Consider the following 19,755-nt stretch of genomic DNA (forward strand, 5'->3'; position numbering starts at 1 on the left):
AGGTTTCCAGACTGACAGGTGGGAAAGCCCAGGCTAGGCCCAGGTGCACGTGATTCTCTATCTTTATGCTGTTTTTAACAGCAAAAATCACTACAATCATCCTGTGAGAAAGTCTATTTGGACGTGGGCCAGCAAACTGTCTTTCCTTAACTGCCTCTATCAAAAATTCAATTCGATTAAATTTCACAACTTTGACAATGAACAATTGTCATGCAGGGAGGCCTGCGGGGTCTCTGCTCCCGCTCCCCACACAAGAACGTAGGATATGGTGAGGCCAAAAAGGAGTCCCTCAGTGGGCTGATCACCACTATGGGCTCTCTGGGGGCACTATCAGCTCTCTGGAGCCTGGATCCACACTGTCCCCAAACCGCCATCCACACTTGCCAGCCCATACGCCATCTTCTTGCTAGCCCCCATTCTTTTCTCTGTCTCTCTTGTCAGGGTGAGCTCCTCGGGGCAGGGCCTGGGGCCTTGTCCACCTCAGCCAACAAAGTAAAAGAAAATGCACACGCCTCAGGCCCAGCACTTCCAGTTCTAGGGGTTACCCTACAGAGACACTCACACAAATTCACAAAGATGAATGTGCTCAAGGGTCCCATGTGTAGCAGCAAAAAAATCACAAAAGACAGAACCACAAAAATCAACACACACACACACCTCAGACAGAAAACAATTTAAATGTCCACCAAGAAAGGATTGGTTCACTACATCTGTTCCATTCAGACAATGGAATACTATGCAGCCCTTAAGACTAAATCTACACCTGCTGATAAAGATGTCTATGGTACATTACATTTAAAAAACAAGCAAACTACAGTACTATTTGTATAATATGATCCCATTTGGGTTTTTTAAAAAAAGATTATACACACCTTTGAATATGCATAGGAAATTTCTAGAAGAAACTTAATGGATACCTCCAGGCAGTAGAACTAGGGGCCCAAGAAGGGGAGGGAGAGTTTTGTTTTACATTCTTCCATGTTGTGTAACTATTTTACCACAGACTACTATAATAATTTTTAAAAATCTAAAAATTTTCTCAACCCATTGAAATCATTAAGAGCAGTAATGGACTCGGTGGGGAGGCTGAGCCTGAGAAGGTACACTGAGGGAACATGGCACGGCAACACATGTGTGAGCTTAAGTGCCCCGAATGTATGGGCCTGACTGCTGACGCAAGGCTGCACCGGGGGTGGGGCGGCAGAAGGGACAAAAGCACTTCTGGTACACTTACGCTTTCCCAGGTAACTTGCAAACATTCCTACAAGGAACTTCCTGCTCGCAATCTCGTCTCCATAAGGGCTGGGAGGACCATTAAACCATTCAAACAGGAGACCTGTAAGCTGGGTTGTGACACCGCTTTTGGGAGATTCACAGACCTGCTAGCAAAGAGCTCACGTGGGCCTCTCGCTAGAGCTGGCCCCTGGTTCCTGACTGCGGGCCAGGCACTAGGCTGAACCTGCTACAGACAATAAACACCTCGTGTCTAATCCTGGTTATTACCTTAGCAGCAAGGAGCGTTATGTCCATTTTGTAGAGGAGGAAACTGGGATGGAGATCAGAAGTGACTTGTTCAAGGTCACTCAGAGAGCAAGTAGCAGAACTGGGTTCTGAGCCTAGGCCCTTAACTGCTGGATGACATGGTTGAAAGTCTCCTAACCCACTGCTCACAGGGCAGGAGGGGGAGGGACCTGTCTCCAGGCAGTGGCAGTTTCCATTCCTCTGGCAAAGAAGGGACTGCTTCAGGTTTGTCAAGGTCCCTTCCAGGTCTACGGCTCTATGAGTCCAAGATTCCATGCGGGCTGGGTTCCCTGGGGCCAGAGCCTGGCCAGGATGGAGGATTGGGATGGCATGAACTCCAGAGTCACACAAGTGTGGGCTAGAAATCTAGCTCTGCCCTTGCTGGCTGTGTAACAGCGGACAGATTACTGAACCCCTCTGAGCCTAGGGGTTCTCCTCTGTAAAATAGACAACTCTTCGTTAGATGTGAGAAAGATTCAATATGTATTGCAGAGTATTTAGCCAAGGACCTGGAAGGTGACGGGGATCCTTCTTTTTTGGCTGGTTTCCTTCCTGTTCCTTTAGGAAACCACCTTGGGAAAGGAGTCAGAAGAGAACATATCCCTTGGAACGTGCCCTAAACACAGTAACACCAGGAGCTCCATATCTACTGCAAAAAGGAGCAGGATTCTTGTTCCCCAGAGTTGGCAGATACCAGTAGCGGGGTTCCAAAAGCCCCACAGAACTTTGGGCTACGCCAGTGCCAAGTTCTCCCAAGGGGATGAATCAAGCCTGTTCCTAGAAGCACCTGCTGTTCCCTCATCACACCTTGAACCAGCTCTGCCCTAAACTCAAAGATAAATGACAAGCATTACTACGGCAACGTCCAGGCTGGTCCCTTGGGTCACAGCTTCCCTAAAGGCTGAAGATCCTCTGTCCATCTCTTTTGCCAAGTAGGTGGCAGTCTATAAACATACTCAGAGGGGATAACTTCATCTGAATGACAAGAGCCCTTCTCAGGTTTGCGACCTCTGTGCTTCCAACCTCCCAGTATAGCAGTATACAGGCCTGATGCTTTCTCTGAATTCAGACACCAGACTATGGTCACAAATAGGGACACACACAGAATAAACTTTAAATACTGTTTTCTCATATTTTAAAATACAATTCTTTTTTTAAAATCAGCAGTCCTACTTTTATCTAAAAAAATGGTTCTTTGAAATCACCAGCCCTGTATACTGCTATACTGGGGAGTCTAAGCTCACACCCAAGACAGACTCCCAACAGCCATCACCACTGGGCTATAGACCCCTCAGGAAGGGAGAAGGGGGACCGCAACCCAAAAACGAGTACTCTTGCTTGTTGGGGGAAAATCACAATGCTTCAGTTTATTAAAAGAGGGTTTAGAAATACTTTAAATAATAATAATAATAATAATAGTAATAATGAAAGGTACTCTTTGGAGCAGCAACTCCTAGAATTTATCCTGCAGACACCTAACGCAGGGAAGATCACATGTATACAGATAGTCACCTCAGCTTTGTTTGGCGAGCAAAAGACAGAAAATAACCTGAGTATATCAGTAGAAAACTTGAATAAATTACACACATGCTGATGACACAATGTAGCCCAAAATGCATGTGCCAAAGTAGAACCATCTCTAAGACAGTAAGTAAATCACAGCAAGTGAAAGGAATCTTGATTACAAATCCCAGAGGATATGCAGCGTGGGGAGGGCCACCTTCAAAGCCACAGTCTCACCTGGGAGGGTGGAGAAGGAAGAAATGCTCTAGTTTCAGGCCACTTTCTTTTCTACCTTCTTTACAGCACAGATGCAAGGACAAATCCTGTGGAGAGCTCCCCAGTTCTAAAGGGTCTATGTGAAGCCACACCCACCAGCACCCCCCCCACAGCCTAATCCCATTCAGGCTGAGTCCATATTCCCCTTGAGCTCAGGGGAATAAGGGCTCTTCCCTGATGGTTCTGAGTGAGTCCTATGAGGCCTCTGGCTGACACCTCTCCTTCCTAAGAAGGCCTGAGTCTGCTGGCCCAGCCGCTGGAGTAAATCCAATCTCAAGGTCTCTTACTAGATAAGATCTCCAGGGAGCTCTTTCCTTCCGAGGGCAGCTGCTGTCCAGGACCCCATCAGTCTGATACCTGCTGAATCAGTGTGGATAATGCCAGCCTGAAGGGCTGTTCTTTAGGGCCATATGAAGGCTGCAGAAATTACGGGAGTTTTTCAGACTCAGCCACTTGAGTTTCTGAAACACTGAAGAAGTTCACTTCCCTGGGCAAACCTGGACAGAGAAAAGGTGAAGGAAGGGAAGCTGCCCTTCTCCCAGGCGCTGACTCAGGCAAAATCAGAGGGAAGCCTGGCCCTAAGCCAGACAGGGAGCCACTGACCACAACTGACGCTGTCCCGTGAGGGTGTGCTCAGGGCTTCTGAACGGAGCTGGCAGATTTCACTGGCCACTGTCTCTCATTCAGTCTCCCACACCAGGAACCTTGGGATCACCTGCCACCGTTGCCCTTCCCTTAATCTTCCCAACACTCCCCGAGTCCAGCCGATTTCACCCAAAGCAGCCCTGATCGCTGCCCTGATCCAGGCCTCCGCTAGTCCGTGCTTTGATTATTGCAACAGCCTCCTACGGGGACTCCACACTCCCTCTCTCTCCAGTCCATCCTCCACCCACAGCCAGAGTGCTTTTGGGAAGATGCAGGTCTAATGTTTCCTCCACTTAAAATGAAACTCCCTTCACCAAGAGAATGGTTAGTTCAAGCATCTGAGCACTGGTGCCCCCTCTCCAGTGTGTCCTACAGCCAGGTCCCTTCACACCCTATGCGACACCCTCTCGGGGTTCCTACAGTGCACACATACCAGCAGGCATCCATGCCTGTGCCATGCTGCTCCCCTGCTTGGAGCATGAGCCCTCAGATAACTCTACGCACCCTTCGCAATCCAGTATAAGCTCCAAGGGCTCTTCCAACTTCTCCCCAACCTCCTCCTCCTCATCTCCCAGGGGAATCACTCCTTCCTCTGGGTTCCCACTACATGCTGCACAGGCTTCTGTGAGAGACTTGCCTAATTCTGTGCATGTGTGAATTGGTGAGGAGCCTGCCCCATCTGTCCCTGTTGCCTACCTCTCCGTTCTCCTTCTAATCCCAGCACAGCCCCAGCCACTCATGTGTATGGAACTCAAGTTGTGGATTCTGAGCCGCTACACACATCAATGTATGAGAGGCTTCCTGATGATACTAATTCAGGCACCAGACTAGGGTCACTAATAGGGACACACATGGAAGAAACTCTACTTTTGCTCGTACTTTAAAACACTTTTTTTCCCCCCCTTAGCAGTCCTACTTCTATTTTTAAAAAAATGGTTCTTTTAAAGAGCCGCGCTGAATCATCCAAATGGCTCCCATACAGCCTGGGTAAACTCCCCACTGATTTCCTTTTCAGAAAGAATACAATAAAATTCTTGTGATCCCTCAGGACACTTCTGACAGCTCAATGGGACACAGTTCCAGCTGCCACTAATTGCATCAACTACTTTTTGGAAGTTCTTTCCCGCGGCCTGCAATAACAGCTAACACTTCCAAGCATGTCTCACTCAGTGTGTGCTAAATGCTCAACCTGCCATAGCTTTAATCCTCAGAACTGCCCTACTAGGGAGGGGCTCTGACTGTCACCATTTCCCAGATGAGAAAGCTGGGCATGGAGAGAATAAGTAATTTCTAGTGACTAGCAGGGCTGGATTAGAACCCAGATCTGTCTGACTGCAGCGCCGAGCAGGCTGGTAACCACTACAATCTGCTGTTTTCCCTAAAGGTCAAATTAAAGGTACAAGGGAGCAAAGGCAGCACCCCCTACAACTGGCCTTCTGAGAAGGCAACCTTACTTCCCTGGCTGCTCAAATGACCTGCAAGCTCAGGAAGAGAGGGGCACATGCACCAGTCACTTCTGTGCTAGGCAGAGAAGCCGAGGGCAATACAGGAGCTTGTCACCTGCCACCGGTTGCAAAAAGTGCTTTCTCAGCCAAGATCCACCACACCAGCACCAACTCTCTCCTCTCAGAGGCCTGCAATAGCCTCTGAAGAGGTCTCCAGTCTTTTAGTCTCTCCTCTCTTCCTTCCCTCCTCTGTTGAGACTCAAGGGAGATAGTTCTAAAACTAGATCCAACCATGACACTCCTTTGCTTAAAACCTTTTCATTGGCTCCCCATGGCCCTTGGCACAAAGTCCGGAATTGTTAATGTGGCATTCCCTTGCCAACCTATACTGCCTTACCTTGCATTATGTCGACTTTCACACTACCATATTAAACAAGCTGAGGTTTCTAGCATAAACTATGAGTTTACTTGTCTCTAAGTAGAACACCTTGCTCCTTCATTCTCACCTGGCTAAATCTTCCCATCCTTCTAGATGCAGTTCCAGCGTAACAGCTTCAGCCAAGCCTTCTCAGGACCCTCCTGCTACCCAGGCTGAGCTAGCAGCTCCCTCCACTGGGCTCCCACAGCATTCTGTGCCTGCTGCTATTGGCTTTTTAGACCACATTTCCACTAGTTTACAGGTCAGTCTCCCTTAACCAGACCATGAGCTTCTTGAAATAGGAATAATAACTAATATTTATTGAATGCTTATTATGTGGCAGACATGGTTCTATGTGTTCTACATATGTTAACTTTTTAAATCTTTACAACTCTGTTATCAACCTATTTTAGAGATGAGAACACTGAGGCACAGAGGTTAAACAATGTGCCCAAGGTCACACAGCTAGAAAGCTGTGAGCCAGAATTTGAACTCAGGAAGACTGCCTCCAAAGCCCAGTCTTAATCACTATAATATAGGGTACTTGCGTCTCCAGGCAAACATATTGTTGTTGTCATGTGGGGAACGAATGAATGAATGAATGAGGGCTATCTCCAGACTGTCTAGATCCAACCAGTAAACAACTGGCACAACAGGGCCATTAAAGTGCTGGAGCAGCTCACAAACACTGTTTACAAACAAGGATGCTTTTGGCCTTACAATTACATATTCTTCTCTTCCTTATCTCCTGAAAGCTAAGCCAAGAGGGAAATGCGCCCAGCCCAGAGTGACTACCCTCTTCCCCACTGCTCTCAAAACCAAGCAAAGCCAATGGGTTTCCTCCAGTGACTTAAAACAGAGCAAAGTCTATCCTGCCACAGAAGGCGGCTGTCATCTCTTCCTTCCGCCAACAAACCGGCATCAAACCTAGGGAGTGGGGGTGGGCAGAGAACGAGGAGTCGGGAATCCCAACACCCCAGCCTGGAAGGTGGGGCCAAGTGGCGTGGGAATGGGCGGGCCTGACCCGGCATGGCAGGTGAAACAGTGACCACAGCAACAGGCTCTCTCCTTGGAAAAGGCCGACCAAATGTAGCACTGGCAAGCAGGTAGCTCTGACCCGCATCTGAACGCCGCCTGGGAAGAGAAATTCCCCAGAAGCGATGGTGCCCGTGCCAACGGGTGAGGGCTCCTGGAGGAAGCCCTGGCTGGCCCTCCCTGGGGACTCCTTCTAACTTTCAAGTCCCTCTCAAGATCAGGAGGGAAGCATGGAGAGACAGAAGGTGTCTCTTGGGGAAAACCTGGCAGGTTCAAACGGCGGTGCCTTCACTTACTGGCTGAGTGATTCCGAGCAAGGTTGGCAGTGTCCACCTCCCAGGGCTTCAGCGAGACCGAGGCTTACCGCGGCCCCGGCGCCCAGCAGCCCCCGCCACCGGAGAACTGCAGACCCCAGAAGAGGAGGGGACATTCGCTGTTGCCACTTCTGTCGCAGCCGGATAGCCTCAGGCTGTCACCCGGGTCCCACCGCCACCGCCGCTGAGGCCCGCCCAGCCAACCTGCACCCCCCGCCCGGCTCCCCACTCCCGGACCCCCGCTCTCACCTTCCCCCGGTGCTCAGCGCTGCTCGCCCATAGTCCGTAGCCCGGAGCCGGGACTGCTCGGCGCTCCGTCCCGGGGGGCCGGGGCCGGGCCGGGGGCGTGGGAGCCGCTCACGGCCGCCTCCCAGCGCAGCCGCCGGAGCCGCCACCGCCGCCGCCGCCTCCCTCCATGGCTGCGGCGCCGCCACCTGACAACGGAAGTGACGCACCGCCCCCTCCTCCCGGCACAAGCCGCAGCCCCGCCCCCGCCCATGGCCCCGCCCCTCGCCCAAGTCCACAGACCCACGGCGTTGGGATTGGGCACCATCTTGACGACGGGCGGAAGCCTTCAGGCCAGAGGCCAGATTCCGATTGAGGATTGGTTCAAGGTGGGGTCTGGGCCGAGCTGTGTGAAACGATTGGAGGCTGAGACTCTAAAGGGGCGGTACTAACTGCTTATCTATGTCTGAGGAAAGGCTGGGCCGGAGGCACCGCCCCCGGCCCCGACCCCGCAGCACCTCGCGTACCCTGCACACGCCCTGCTGGATTTGGAGAAATCTCCAGCAGTTGGAAGGTCGGCCAGATACAGTATATTTATCAGAAAAATGGCTCTTCCTTGATCCCCATTTCTCGGTTCCTGGAGTTCTGTGCGTAGAGAGCTGCAGTTAGACTCAATGACAGGAATTCCTGTCGCAGCCCTCACATTTTCCTCTGGGCCCCTCGCTTTTGTAGAAACCCCGCTTCAACTGAAGATCGCTGGAGTCTTGACCAGGGAGGTTTACAGTGAAGAGTTCCTATTAACTATTCCAGCCACCTAACCTCAGCCCCTCCTGTTGCAGTTTCGGTGCCTTTCTCCTCCTCCTCCAGCAACCACGCCCTCCATGAATCAGCTTCTTGCACCAGCAGATGAGCCCTTTAAAGGGATTGCATCAGGCTGGTGACTCACTGGGGCCCTCTGAGAGCCTGGCTTCCCTCCCCTGCCATGCCGAAGCAGCTAGGAGGGCTCAGTGGCAGCAGCACCAGCGACAATGGCCCCACTCCTTTGTCTCGGCTGTGAGCTGGGGTGCCTGCTGCATATGACTGACTCCCCGGGTGTCTTTCCAGCTAGTTATGCCCTGGGTCACCCTGTATCCATGTGTGGGCACACGTGTCCAAGCCTGGTGCACTGCTGGGTTTTTCTAGGGCGTGTGGCCAGGCACTTATGTGTATGCGTATTTGTCATCTCCACACAGGCAGTGCCAGGACATGAGAGTTGGTACAAGTGAGAGTCTGGATGCAGCCTCCTGTGTCCATCTCTGTCTCTCTGAATGCCTGGTGTCCTGGGAGCTAATAGGGTTAAAGAATAATAGTAATAAAACAGCTCCCACTGTTGTGTCACACACTGTATTGAGGAGTTTAGAGACATCCGGTTAGGAGTCTGTTTCTAGATGAAGAAGCTACGGCTCTGAGAGGGGAAGTAACCCATCCAAAGACAGAGCTTATAATGGCAGAGCTGTGATCTGAACCAACTGGGACAGATTCTGAAATGGTTGGATATGAATTCTTACTGCGTTCCTTACAAGCTGAGTGACTTAGTGTAAGTTCCTTAACTTTCCTTGGCTGTCAAAACAGAGATAACACCTCGTGGGATCATTGCGATTCAGGGAGTGTGGAAACAACTTCTCACAGGACCTGGTGAGTAAGAGTGCTCATACCTCAGTTACAGAGCTCTGATGAAGCGGATGACAGAAAGTCAGGCACAAAGAAGCCAGCCACCCCCTCCCCGCCCCCTCCCCAGCTCTCCTCTCTGACAAAGGGAAAAGCCTAGGGATTCCGGAAGCCCTGACTCTGACAGAAATAAGTTTTGGGTTTTCCAGAGTTCTAATTATCAGCTAGATGAATCACTAGGAGCTGACAACACCATCCCCACCCCCAGGAGACTCTCCGCTGATTCAAAATATAGGATTTTAACAAAGGAGAGGAGGAGAAAGAGAAAGAGGGGAGAATAGGTAATGAATAAAAACTAAAGGTGCCAGCCAGAGGAAATGAAATACTGTCATCAAGACACCAACATGAAGCTATGCGTCTCTCTCTCTCTCTCTCTCTCTCTCTCTCTCTCTCACACACACACACACACACACACAGTGACATACTCTCCTGCTGGCTCTCCAACTCTGGGCATACTGGCAGATGGCACTGCCATAACAAAGTGACGCCTGTCACAACAGCATGAGATGGTTGCTTGACGAGATATAGGCAGGCCTGCCCATCACAGGAGGAGGCCTTCAACCCCAAAGAGCTTCCTCAGGCTTCTGAAACCCAGCAAATCCTTGTTATTGGTGGACTTCTGGCTTCTCTTTGTGGCCAAGCCCCACGCCTGTGTATGGTAAGTTTTGAGTGCCAGGCCCCCACCTGGTGATTGGGTACCACCATGGAGATGAGCAGGGCACTCTGTCGTCAGCAAGCAGAATAGTCTAGTGTAGTATCATGGAATTTGAGTCGTACAGACCTGAGTTCATATCCCCACTCTGCTGTTCACGGGCTCTTCAACCTTGAGCAAGTCACTTCACCTTTCTGGGTCTGTTTGCTCATCTGTAAAATGGGGCTACTAATATATACCATTGTAACAATGATGAAATGAGATGATTCTTTCACTCCACAAAGATTTATGGAGTGCCTGCTATGTGCAGAGCACTGGGCTAGATGCTGGAGATCCAGTGGGACCCAACAGGCGACAGCTCTGTCCTCCTGGAGCACCTAGGGCCCTGGCACACAATGAGGTTCAGCAAGTGATAGCTACTTATGATGACCATCTTGGCATTCTGCCAATAAGTTAAACATGGGACCTGAGAAGACCCCTTTCCCCTTACCCCTAAGGAAACAGCCTGTTTCCTCAACTGTAAAAAGGCAGAGTTGTACTGGATCAGTGGTTCCCAACCATCTCACTGCCAAAGCTTCTTTTAGCATTTTCCCCCCACACAAGCCTCATATTCAGTAAGATTTTGTCTCTCATATAACTTGCATCAAGTCATTTTCCCCTTTTTATTGATCACCGCCTCGTATTATAGCCATTAGAGCTTGTGATCAGAAAGAGCAAGCCAAGGTGACCACCATCCTGCTGGTATAATTACAGCCCAAAGCAGAGACCAAGCCAGCTTGGTTACTCTCCAATACTATGTGCTGTTTCTCTGGGTCCTTCTGGAACATTGATAAGAACTCAAGGGACCCCTACTGCCCTCAGGGATCTTTCAGGCAGGGATACCAGACTGGAACTCACTGAACTGGATGTTCTCCTTCAAGTCCCTTCATGTCCTAACCAGCTGAGAGCTGGAGATGCTGTGTCACTTGTATGGCCCCCAGGGAGACAGGACCTTCAAGCTGCATGCCCACCCAGCTCTCCTCAGAGTCCTGATAGTCCCCTCCTGCAAATCAGAGACAGAGACCCCTGTACTCTTCTCTCCAGAAACAAGAAGGGAAAGAGGGGACATGCCATACCACCTGAGCAGTCAGAATTCCTGAGGGCTCAGTCATCACCTAGGACCCCACAATGCTTTATGTCTGAGCTTGAATAAAGGCCACACCACGAGTAGCACAAAACCCAAACTCCAATGGGGTGATGACATTGGCAATGTTTTTTTTTTTCTAAATCTCTTCCTTGGTGTCTCTTGGCCTTTCCTTTATGCAGATAGCTAGGTTACTCTGCATTCCTTGTCAGGAAATAAATGATACAACAGAATGCAGAGTTCATTTTTAGCTTCTGAATTCCAAAGGCCTAGGCTTCAGAGAGGAATGGAAAGAATTTCTGAGCAGATACAAATTTAGAAAACTGTGTGACACGGGCATCTGGGAGACTGACCTGGGGGTGGTCCCTGAGAAGAAAGAAGCTTCTTTTCAGCCTGGTAGCTGGAGGGTATCAGCTGGGTCTCAGAGAGTGGAAAACAGGAAGAGTTGTGCTTCTTTTTCCTGGGGGAAGGCCAAGAAGTAACAAAACCCTCTGAAGAAACAGCTGTGTGCTGCATTTGGGCAAACAGGGCCTAACTAACCTAAGACCCTAAGAATTGGGGCCTGACTGGCCTGGGAAAAGTAGAACAAAAATCGAAACACTGAGAGGGGTATGGGTTGCACTTGAAGGGGAGGTCAGGCAGTCTTTGGTCAGAGAAGAGCAACTCAGCAGCAACCCAAGTGGGCTGATGACAAAACACCAGAACAAAACCCTCGTGGACTTGTGCAACCTGAGTAGATAGATGACAAAATGCCAGAACAAAACGAGGACATTTCAGTGGATGCTAATGTGACTGAATGACCACCAGATTAACTACCCTTCCCATGCTTTGGTGCCTTGAAAGGAAGTACCCTAGAATTCGACCAATTCCAAGGAAAGTGGGGGTAACTTTGAATGGACTGCAATTAAGTTTCTGACACTGGCTGAGTGAGGCAAAACATGAATTCACTTGAGTTAGAGAAAATTCAAGTTATGTTTCGTACACACCAGAATTGGAACCAGCTACACTCCTTACCCACAAGGTCTTTGTGTCATTTGCCCCACCCCTCTCCCATTTCTCCTGCCTCAGTAAGGGCAATGGTATTGTTATTGCCCCAAACTCCCAAGCTTTCCCACCTCAGGACCTTTGCACTAGCAGTTTCCTCTGCTATCCTTTGGCTCTTTAAATGGCAGGCTCCTTCTCCATTTAAATTTAAATGAATAATGCAGGGTTCCAGCTTGATTGTGGTTCAAGTCTGGGGAAAGGGAGCCAGGAAAGTGGCTTTTCTAGACACATCCCAGTTGGTTCTCATGAGGTGGTCCAAGGACAACACTTTGACAAAGACTGTGCTGGAATGTAAATTCATGCCCAAATGAATATTCCTCTCAAATCTCCCTCAAGAAATGACAGCATCTTAAAGTGCCTTATTCACAACTCTGGCACAGCAGTTCTCTGGCTGAATCTTTTTTGTGGTTACTGATCACCTCTTCCACTAGATTATAAGTTCCCCTCCAGAAGGTAGCAAATCTTATTGTGAGTGTGTGCTCAGGAGAAGGCCGAGCACTAGGTAGCTGCTCTGTGGATGTTTGTTTGATGAAGACAAACCCTCTGGTTCCACAGGACGGAGCTGCTTTTACTGAGATGGTGGTTTGCCTGTGGCAGGGCTGGTCTGGCTGCAAGGCAGTGACAACAAAGACTTGGGTTCTAACCTCAGAATCCTTTCTTCCCTGAGGACCCAGTGACTCTCAGAGTTGGAGCCTGATCACTTGCTGTTGGAGGAGTTCCCACACTTGAGGGGAGGGCCCAGGATTACTCCAATCTCTCCCCCTGAGGAAATGCAATGAGACCACCAGCCTCCTCCATAGGGAATCTGAACAGAAAAGCCACTTTCCACCTGACCAGACTGAAGGACTCTCCTACTACACTTCTCAAACTTTGCTGCATAGCAGTATCATGTGGGAAACTTACAAAAATCCAATGCCCGGGCCATCCCCCATACCGGCGAAATCCAAATAGAAGAGTGTGGGACAGGTGAGTCCAATGTGCAGCCAAGTTTGAGACCCAGCAGCCTAGGACACAGGACCAAAAGGGGACCCACTCTCATCAGGGGAAGCAAGAGGCACGGACTTGTTTGTGTCCAAGTTTAGTTTTATGAGAAAACAAACACAATTGCAAGAGAAAAAGGGATATTCAGGGGTGGCTGAGGCCCAGCACATTTAATAATCCTCACTGTGTGAGGGTTGAAAACTATTTGACAGATTCCCTAAATCAGTAAATCACAGATTCAGGTGCAACTGATCGAAAGGGGGATTGTCATCTACCCCAAGGCCACAGGTAAATAGGATTCTGGGTCCCAGGATGAATCCGGGAGGTGGAACCCTGTGAAAGGCAACTGTGACAGGTGTTGTCTGTCAGACACCAGTTTCTGGGCTGGCCCTGCTCCCTTCCCAGAACCTGGAAAGGGAGGGAGAGCAGGCAGTCGTTGGCTCAGTAGAACTCAGAAGGAACCTGGGTGGGGACTGGGGCTTGCTGAAGGGTCAACCTCATTTATACTTTTTGGTGGGAAATTCCCGCCGGCCTTGACCTTTGCTGCCAAAGTTGCGTACCCGATGGATGACCTGCAGCTGCTGCTCGATGGTCTTAGTGATGTTCACATCGTCTGGGATGTGGACATAACGGACGTTCCGGCCGGTTACAAAGAGGTCATCCAGCTCGGCCTGATGCCCCCAACGGTCTGTGTAGGTGACCTTGGCCAGGCGGATGTTCATGAAGGCATCGACGTTGTCTATGCGTCCATGGGCCACGCTCTCATCCCGCAGGTCCACAGTGGTGACCTGGCCCTGGAGGCCCTGCAGCAGGATGATCAGGCTGTTCTCAGAGATGGTCCGCTCCTTCACCGAGTGGCTCACCGCCATTGTTCCACACTGCTGGCTGCTTGCGGGAGGAGCACACAGAGGGGAGCTGTAGCAAGCTAAGGGGTGCAGTTGCCAACTCCCCTCCACCAGGGTCTAGCACAAAATCTCCAGCACAGACTTCCCCAGGTCTGCCCACCTCCCCAGTTTTTGAGTCTGTAGAGCACCTGGAGGAGCCAGGCGCTGCATATACACACCTCATAAAGCTCTTACACAGCCCGGTAAGCCAAGGATTACTTATACTTATTTTATAAACGAGGAAAATATGGCCAGGAGAGGTTAAGTCACTTGCCCAAGGTCACACAGTTGATAAGTGCTGGGATTCAAAATCCGTGGCTTCCCTCCTCCAAATTCCACACCAGGGGTTCTGAAACTGCACTGTATGTTAGAATCACCTGGTGGGTTTTTACCTGACTGCCACACCCCAGAGATTCTGATTCATTTGGTCAAGGGTGGAGCCCCAGGTGTCCTATGTTTCAAAAGCTCCTCAGGTAATTCTAAGTGTATCCAAGTTTGAGAACTACTGCTCTAAGGTGTAGTTTATCCCCTTGCTACTCAAAGTATGGTCCATGGACCAGCAGTTTCAGCATCACCCAAGCATTTGTTAGAGATGCAGAATCTTCAGTCCCTCCCCACACCTTCTGAAAGAATCTGCATTTTAACATGACCCCCCGGTGAAATCACCAGTAGTTCTCAAACATTAGTGTGTGTCAGAATCACCTGGAGGACTCGTTAAAACACATCACTGGGCCCCATTCTCAGTTTCTAACTCAGTGGGTCTGAGGTGGGGCCCAAGAATGTGCCTTTCTAACATATTCTCAGTTGATGCTGATTGTTGGTCTGGGGCCCAGTGAGAACGACTGGTCTATCTACAATATGCAGCCGCCATGTAAGTAGAAATTTAGGTCATTAATTGAAAAAAAAAAAAAAAAGGAACATATAAAGCACACAGATTTTGAGAAACCTAGGATGGAATTTCCGCTCCACCCACAAACTGTAAACCTAGGCCAGTTAGTTACTCAATGTCTCTGAACCTGTTTCCACATCTATTAAACCATAGGCTAAATAAGGCTAACAGAATCTCACCACATTAAATGTACTTTCCTTTGCTTTCAACATGCCCTGATATTTTATTAATGTAATTTTGTTTTATCCATCCCTATTTTCAGACTCTGAGTGGAAGGTGGTGGAATTTTCTTTAAGACCTCACTCAGAATCCCCACAGGGCTGAGCAGGGTGGCATTACGTGTGGCAAGCCAGCCTAAGCCACTGATGAGGGAGACTGGGAGCTGGGCTGGAAGGGTCTAACGACCCCACCAGGCTCCACCAGAAGTCTGTGCCCAAGCGGAGGTTTGGGGCCGCACCATCACTGCAAAGAGGCAGAGCTGGGCTCTAAGACGGGCTCTGTCACTTCCTGGGAGGGAGACCTCGAGCAAGCCACTTAGCTTCTTCAAGCCAGTTAGCCCATCGGTAAAGTGAGGACGGTGACGAGCCTTTACTCACAGAGCCGTGGGAGTGGGCTGGGGGAGATGAGCTACACTCAGCAAATCGTGAAGTAAACGCTTCCGCTGCTCGCGCTGTCCTCCGGGGTTCCGGTCTCCTCGCGCTCCGCCCTGGGGGTCCCCGGACCCACCACGCGGGATTCTTTCCGCTTCCCGGTCCGCGTTGGCGCCAGAGCTAGTGGGCGCCTAGCTGGGCGGCTTCCCTCCAGCGGCGAGACTGAAAAGCCATAGCAACGACGGCGCCGCTCTGTCCTCCCAGAGCATAGAGAGCGCTCAGTTCGCAGGCCCGCGCCACCGCGGGGTGATCCCGAACTACAATCCCCAGAATGCCTTGCGAGCGTCGTGCTCACGCTCTTGCAACCCCAGGCAAATGTCATTGGATTCTCCCCTTCATTGGAGTCATTCATTCATTCAACAAATATTCATTGATCCTTCACCATGTGTCAGGCCCCTTCCCAGGTTCTGGCCATAGCGGTGACCAAGGAGACAAGCTCCCAGAATTGATGACCTTTAAATCTACTGGTGTGTGTGTGTGTGTGGGGGGGTGTATAAGAAAAACAAGAAAATTATGATAAAAGTTCTTCAGGTAATTAAAATAGGGTGATGTGATAGTGACTGGGTGGCCTTTTACTAGATGGTCAGGGATGTCCTAATAAGTTGACATCTGAGCTGAGATGAATGACATGAAGCCAACCTTGCGAAAACTAGGAGGGGAGCATTGCAATTAGAGGACACAGTTTGTGCGAAGGACTTGGTGGAAATGAGCTTGACAATTTGGAAAACAGTTAATTAGAATCCTTGGAGGCTGATTAAATCTGGAGTGTGGGGAGGAGGAGGAGGAGGAATCGATTTAAATGTTAACACTAGGTATGCAGAGCGATGGTGGCCCATTGATAAGAATAAGAAGATTGGGGTGGGGTGGGGGTCATGCATGTGCAGGAAATCTCATTTTTTGGCTATTCAGCCACTGAACTCCTTTCCCATGTTTGGGGAAATCAGACATTCTATGAATTTCGGTGGCAGGTGAAGTTCTGCTTCCCAGTACAAGTAATTTAAAGGCCAGATATTGTCTCTGATCCTTGTCAATTACAGCATGTGACCTAAACTCAGAAATTATCAGATTTTAAATCTGGAGCATGTGGTACAAACCAGCAGGGACTGTTTAGGCTCTGTGCTCGCGTCTGCGTCATCCAGTGCCTCATCCTGAGGGTACTCCTGGTGCTGGAGTCCTCTGCTATGCTGACTAACCTCCCTGGTTCCTGTCCATTTCCTCATGGTTCTCCAGTCTGCCCGACAGACTGTCTAGAGAACTCCGAGTTGCCTGAGTCCCTTTCAGTAAATTCCTTCTCTACTCAAATAGGCCAGAATCGGTTCCAATTTTTGGCAACCAACAACCTAGACCAGTACAAAGCCCACTCAAATTAAATTCATTTCAGGAGCCTTGAATTTCTCTGTTCCCTTTAGATAAGCTCTGTTGTGCTTCTGTTTCTGATTGTCAGGGGGTCACAGAATCCTTACAGTTAGGGTGATTCCTAGGTCACCTGCTTCAACTTACCTCCCAGTGTCCAAATCCCCTCTACGGCACCCACAGATGATCCCCTAACCACTGCCTGACCGACTCCAGTGAATAGCAACTGACTTCTCTGTTGGTGATTGTCTCCATTGTTAGGAAGTTTTTGGTAACTTCTACCCATCACTTCCATTTCTTTTCAATGGAAAACTGTCCTGTTTTGTATTATATTTAAGTTTCTTCAATGCTTTTTGACAGTGAAATAATTAAATAAAAATGACATCAGTGTTAGACTCTGAAATGTGAGGTGGTGTGGGACATCTCAGAAAAGTGAGCCTGAAGCCCAGCTAAGGGGGAATGCAGAGACTTGCAGTCAATAGTAATGGGTGAAAGTAATGGCCACTCTGAAAAAAGAAAGCTGTGCAAAACAATTTGCAGAAGAATGCAAACTAAGCACCAGGGGTGCATAAAACATTGGTGGTGGGGCGTGTCAGAGTAAGGCATAGAGTGAGGGGAGAAATGGAGTGAGAAATGAGATCAGGGTGAGGAATGAAAAAAGCCAGGGATGAAATAAGGGTCATCTGGCAAATGACCTGGTCATTTTGACAGACTTTTAAAAATAGCTAGCTACATCAACACCTGTATCATATAGGGCAATCCTCAACCGGAAGCCACTGAGGAAGGGAGGGGAAGTATAGTCAGAAAGCAGTATGATTAGAGTCACCAGGGCTCAAGGGTGAGAGTTTTAGGAAGACAAGCGTGTTTGGCAGAGCTGAGGGCCTTCAAAGAGCCAAGGAGCATGGGGAGGAGAAATGGCTGCTGGATCTAGCAAAGTTGGGGCCTGGCGACATGAGAATTAGGATCTGTGTAGTGAAAGGAGCTGTAGGGGTGTATGAGGGAGGGAAGGTGAGGCAGCAAGGAAGCCTGCAGTGCTGGTGAGGGGAGAGGAATGCATGAGCAGCCAGATGGATTAAGATGGAGGCAAGGAGTCCCTGGAGAGGCAGAGGCCAAAGGGTGGGTGAGAGCGGTTTGGATAGGAAAGGAGCACCTCCGCAGCCATTTGGGTAAATATCTGAGGTGCAGAAAGAAGGCTGGGTGCGATTGAGGGAAAGAAAGGAATAGATAAAAGATACGCTGAGCTAGAGAGATGAGGGAGAGCATACAAGATTAGTATTATTTCCTCAATTGTAACCAATGCTGAGAGGTCTTTAGGATAGTCGGAACACGAGTCAAATGTCTTTGGCTGACACCATACCTTCCCCTTGAAACCTGAAACAAATGTTGGCGCCAACGTTTCAGAAGTCAGGGAGTTTCATAAAGAGAAAGGAGGGCAGAGTAATCTGAAGCAAATGTGCCTGTCTAGGATTTAGGAGTCCTGGGTTCTGCCCCCAGCTCTTCTGGGGCTGTGTTAGTGGTGTGGCCTCATCAGGCTAATGCAATTGGGGTTTCAGGTAGTTTGGGGAGCTAACAGAGACCACTGGCCAGAAACAAAAAGAATGTAGTATGCGTGGGGGTGGGGGTGGGCTGGGGGTAAGTATGTAAGGGAGAAGTATTAAGGTAATCAAGAAATCCACAATTCATTTCCATTAGCCATTGGAATGCATCTTGACATTCTCATTTGAAAAGGGCTGAATTATGATCTGAGAATTTACGCCAAATCATGAAGCTGTGAAGGGGTTCCCTGGCCCAATCCCTGCGAACACTTCCTTTAACTCCCACTATGGTCAGCTGTCCAGGAACTTAGCAGCTAAAGAGGAGTTACCCAGGGCATTATTTAAAGGCAGCAGGGGTAGGTGAAAGTTGTATTAGTTTTCAGATTTTAATGTGGGTCTTTATGATTAAGTATTATGATAAATACAGAGGGTGCCAAAAAAATGTATACACATTTTAAGAAAGGAAAAAACTGTATTAAAATTGTAATACTCGATATATACCAATAACAAAAGATGAATACAAGTCATATGTATACATTTTTTTGGCCCTCTGGTATATTTTCCCAAATTTACATTTCTCTTCCTGTGGTTTCCTGTGGCTTGAGTTGGTCTCCATACTGGATATAAACCAGAGTGACAAACCAGATGAAGTGGATGAGGGAATTGGATTGTTTGGATTTGAGAATCTCCAGAATCTGGATACCATGCTGAAGTTTGTTTCTTGCCTACCAGGACCTGGATCCAAGGGAAAAAGTGAGTTTACCTTTAAAAATTGCTAGATACTATGCAGCCTACATTGGGTGATTTCCCCTTTTTTTCTTCCCTCTTCACTCTCAATTTTTATTATACCTTTCTTCTGGGAGCCATTAAAATACTTCTGTTCACAAGGCTTTTCTAGAGCTTTGCCTCACATAATCTGTAGAACATTCCAACACTGATAAGAGTAGGACAATTTGAAATTTAGTTGAGATCAGTCACAGAAGAGCTGAAAGAGAGCAGATATACCCCGAAAGCATGCAACTGGGGTCAGCATAGGTAAAACTTCCAGTTCTTTGGTCCTACCTGGGGCTTGGCCTAGGAAACTGTCAACTCAACAACTTGTGTAGGCAAGCTGGCTTTGAGCCAGTGAACTAGTTCTTTCTCTTTCTTGCAGATGAGGGAACTAGGGCTTGGTGAGGGTAACTCCCCAAGACACCATGGTGAATTTGGGGCAGGGATGGGGCCAGAACCCAGTGTCCTGGTTCTGACTGCGGCATGCCTCCCCATAAAGCGCACTGGGCACTAACGTGGACACCCTCATATCCTGTGGCCTGGCTTTAGGTGGACACTGGTGCGTTGTTATTACTCAGTCTACGTAACTTGTCAGAGTAATCCCTATCTTCTTTCTTCTTTGCCTCCTTCTCCCTCCCCTGCTTTCTCTGGATGCCCTTAACCACCATGCAAATAAACTTGTTTTTCTCAATATTTGTACAAGTCTAGAGACATGAAACACAAAGATTGCCTCATCAGAAGGCGGCCGTACCAGAGATCTGTATCTTGTTTATTTACGGAGACG

At 49.1% G+C, this 19,755-nt stretch overlaps 2 protein-coding genes across 4 annotated transcripts in view; both read right to left on the reverse strand.

The window, feature by feature from the left end:
* The window catches only part of STK40 (serine/threonine kinase 40), a 38,632-nt gene extending 31,039 nt beyond the window's left edge, over positions 1 to 7,593 (reverse strand). The window contains exons 1-2 of one of the 2 annotated variants that reach the window (XM_074334405.1): positions 7,407 to 7,547; positions 7,140 to 7,245 (exon numbers count right to left, since the gene is read on the reverse strand). The gene's annotated coding sequence lies outside the window, so the exon portion shown is untranslated. Of the gene's footprint in view, positions 1 to 7,139; positions 7,246 to 7,406 lie in introns of both variants that reach the window. The other variant, XM_074334403.1, reaches the window with a different exon arrangement.
* Positions 7,594 to 13,030: 5,437 nt separating this feature from the next.
* Positions 13,031 to 15,578, reverse strand: LSM10 (LSM10, U7 small nuclear RNA associated). Of its 2 annotated transcripts, none has more exons than XM_019726544.2 (2): positions 15,259 to 15,578; positions 13,031 to 13,774 (listed from the first exon to the last, which is right to left on the reverse strand). In XM_019726544.2, the coding sequence occupies exon 2, from the start codon at positions 13,756 to 13,758 to the stop codon at positions 13,387 to 13,389; it is 372 nt and encodes a 123-aa protein (XP_019582103.1). In that variant the 5' UTR covers positions 13,759 to 13,774; positions 15,259 to 15,578; the 3' UTR covers positions 13,031 to 13,386. The 2 variants fall into 2 exon arrangements, with proteins under 2 accessions (XP_019582103.1, XP_019582104.1); XM_019726545.2 differs by having other exon boundaries at positions 13,031 to 13,777; positions 15,259 to 15,572.
* Between the last annotated feature and the right edge of the window lie 4,177 nt (positions 15,579 to 19,755).

This window comes from Rhinolophus sinicus, linkage group LG06, assembly GCF_036562045.2.
Source record: "Rhinolophus sinicus isolate RSC01 linkage group LG06, ASM3656204v1, whole genome shotgun sequence".
NCBI classification, from domain to species: Eukaryota; Metazoa; Chordata; class Mammalia; order Chiroptera; family Rhinolophidae; genus Rhinolophus; species Rhinolophus sinicus.

Bases quoted from the DNA above. Each gene is read 5' to 3' on its own strand.
- LSM10 (XM_019726544.2), bottom strand. From the start codon at position 13,758: ATGGCGGTGAGCCACTCGGTGAAGGAGCGGACCATCTCTGAGAACAGC.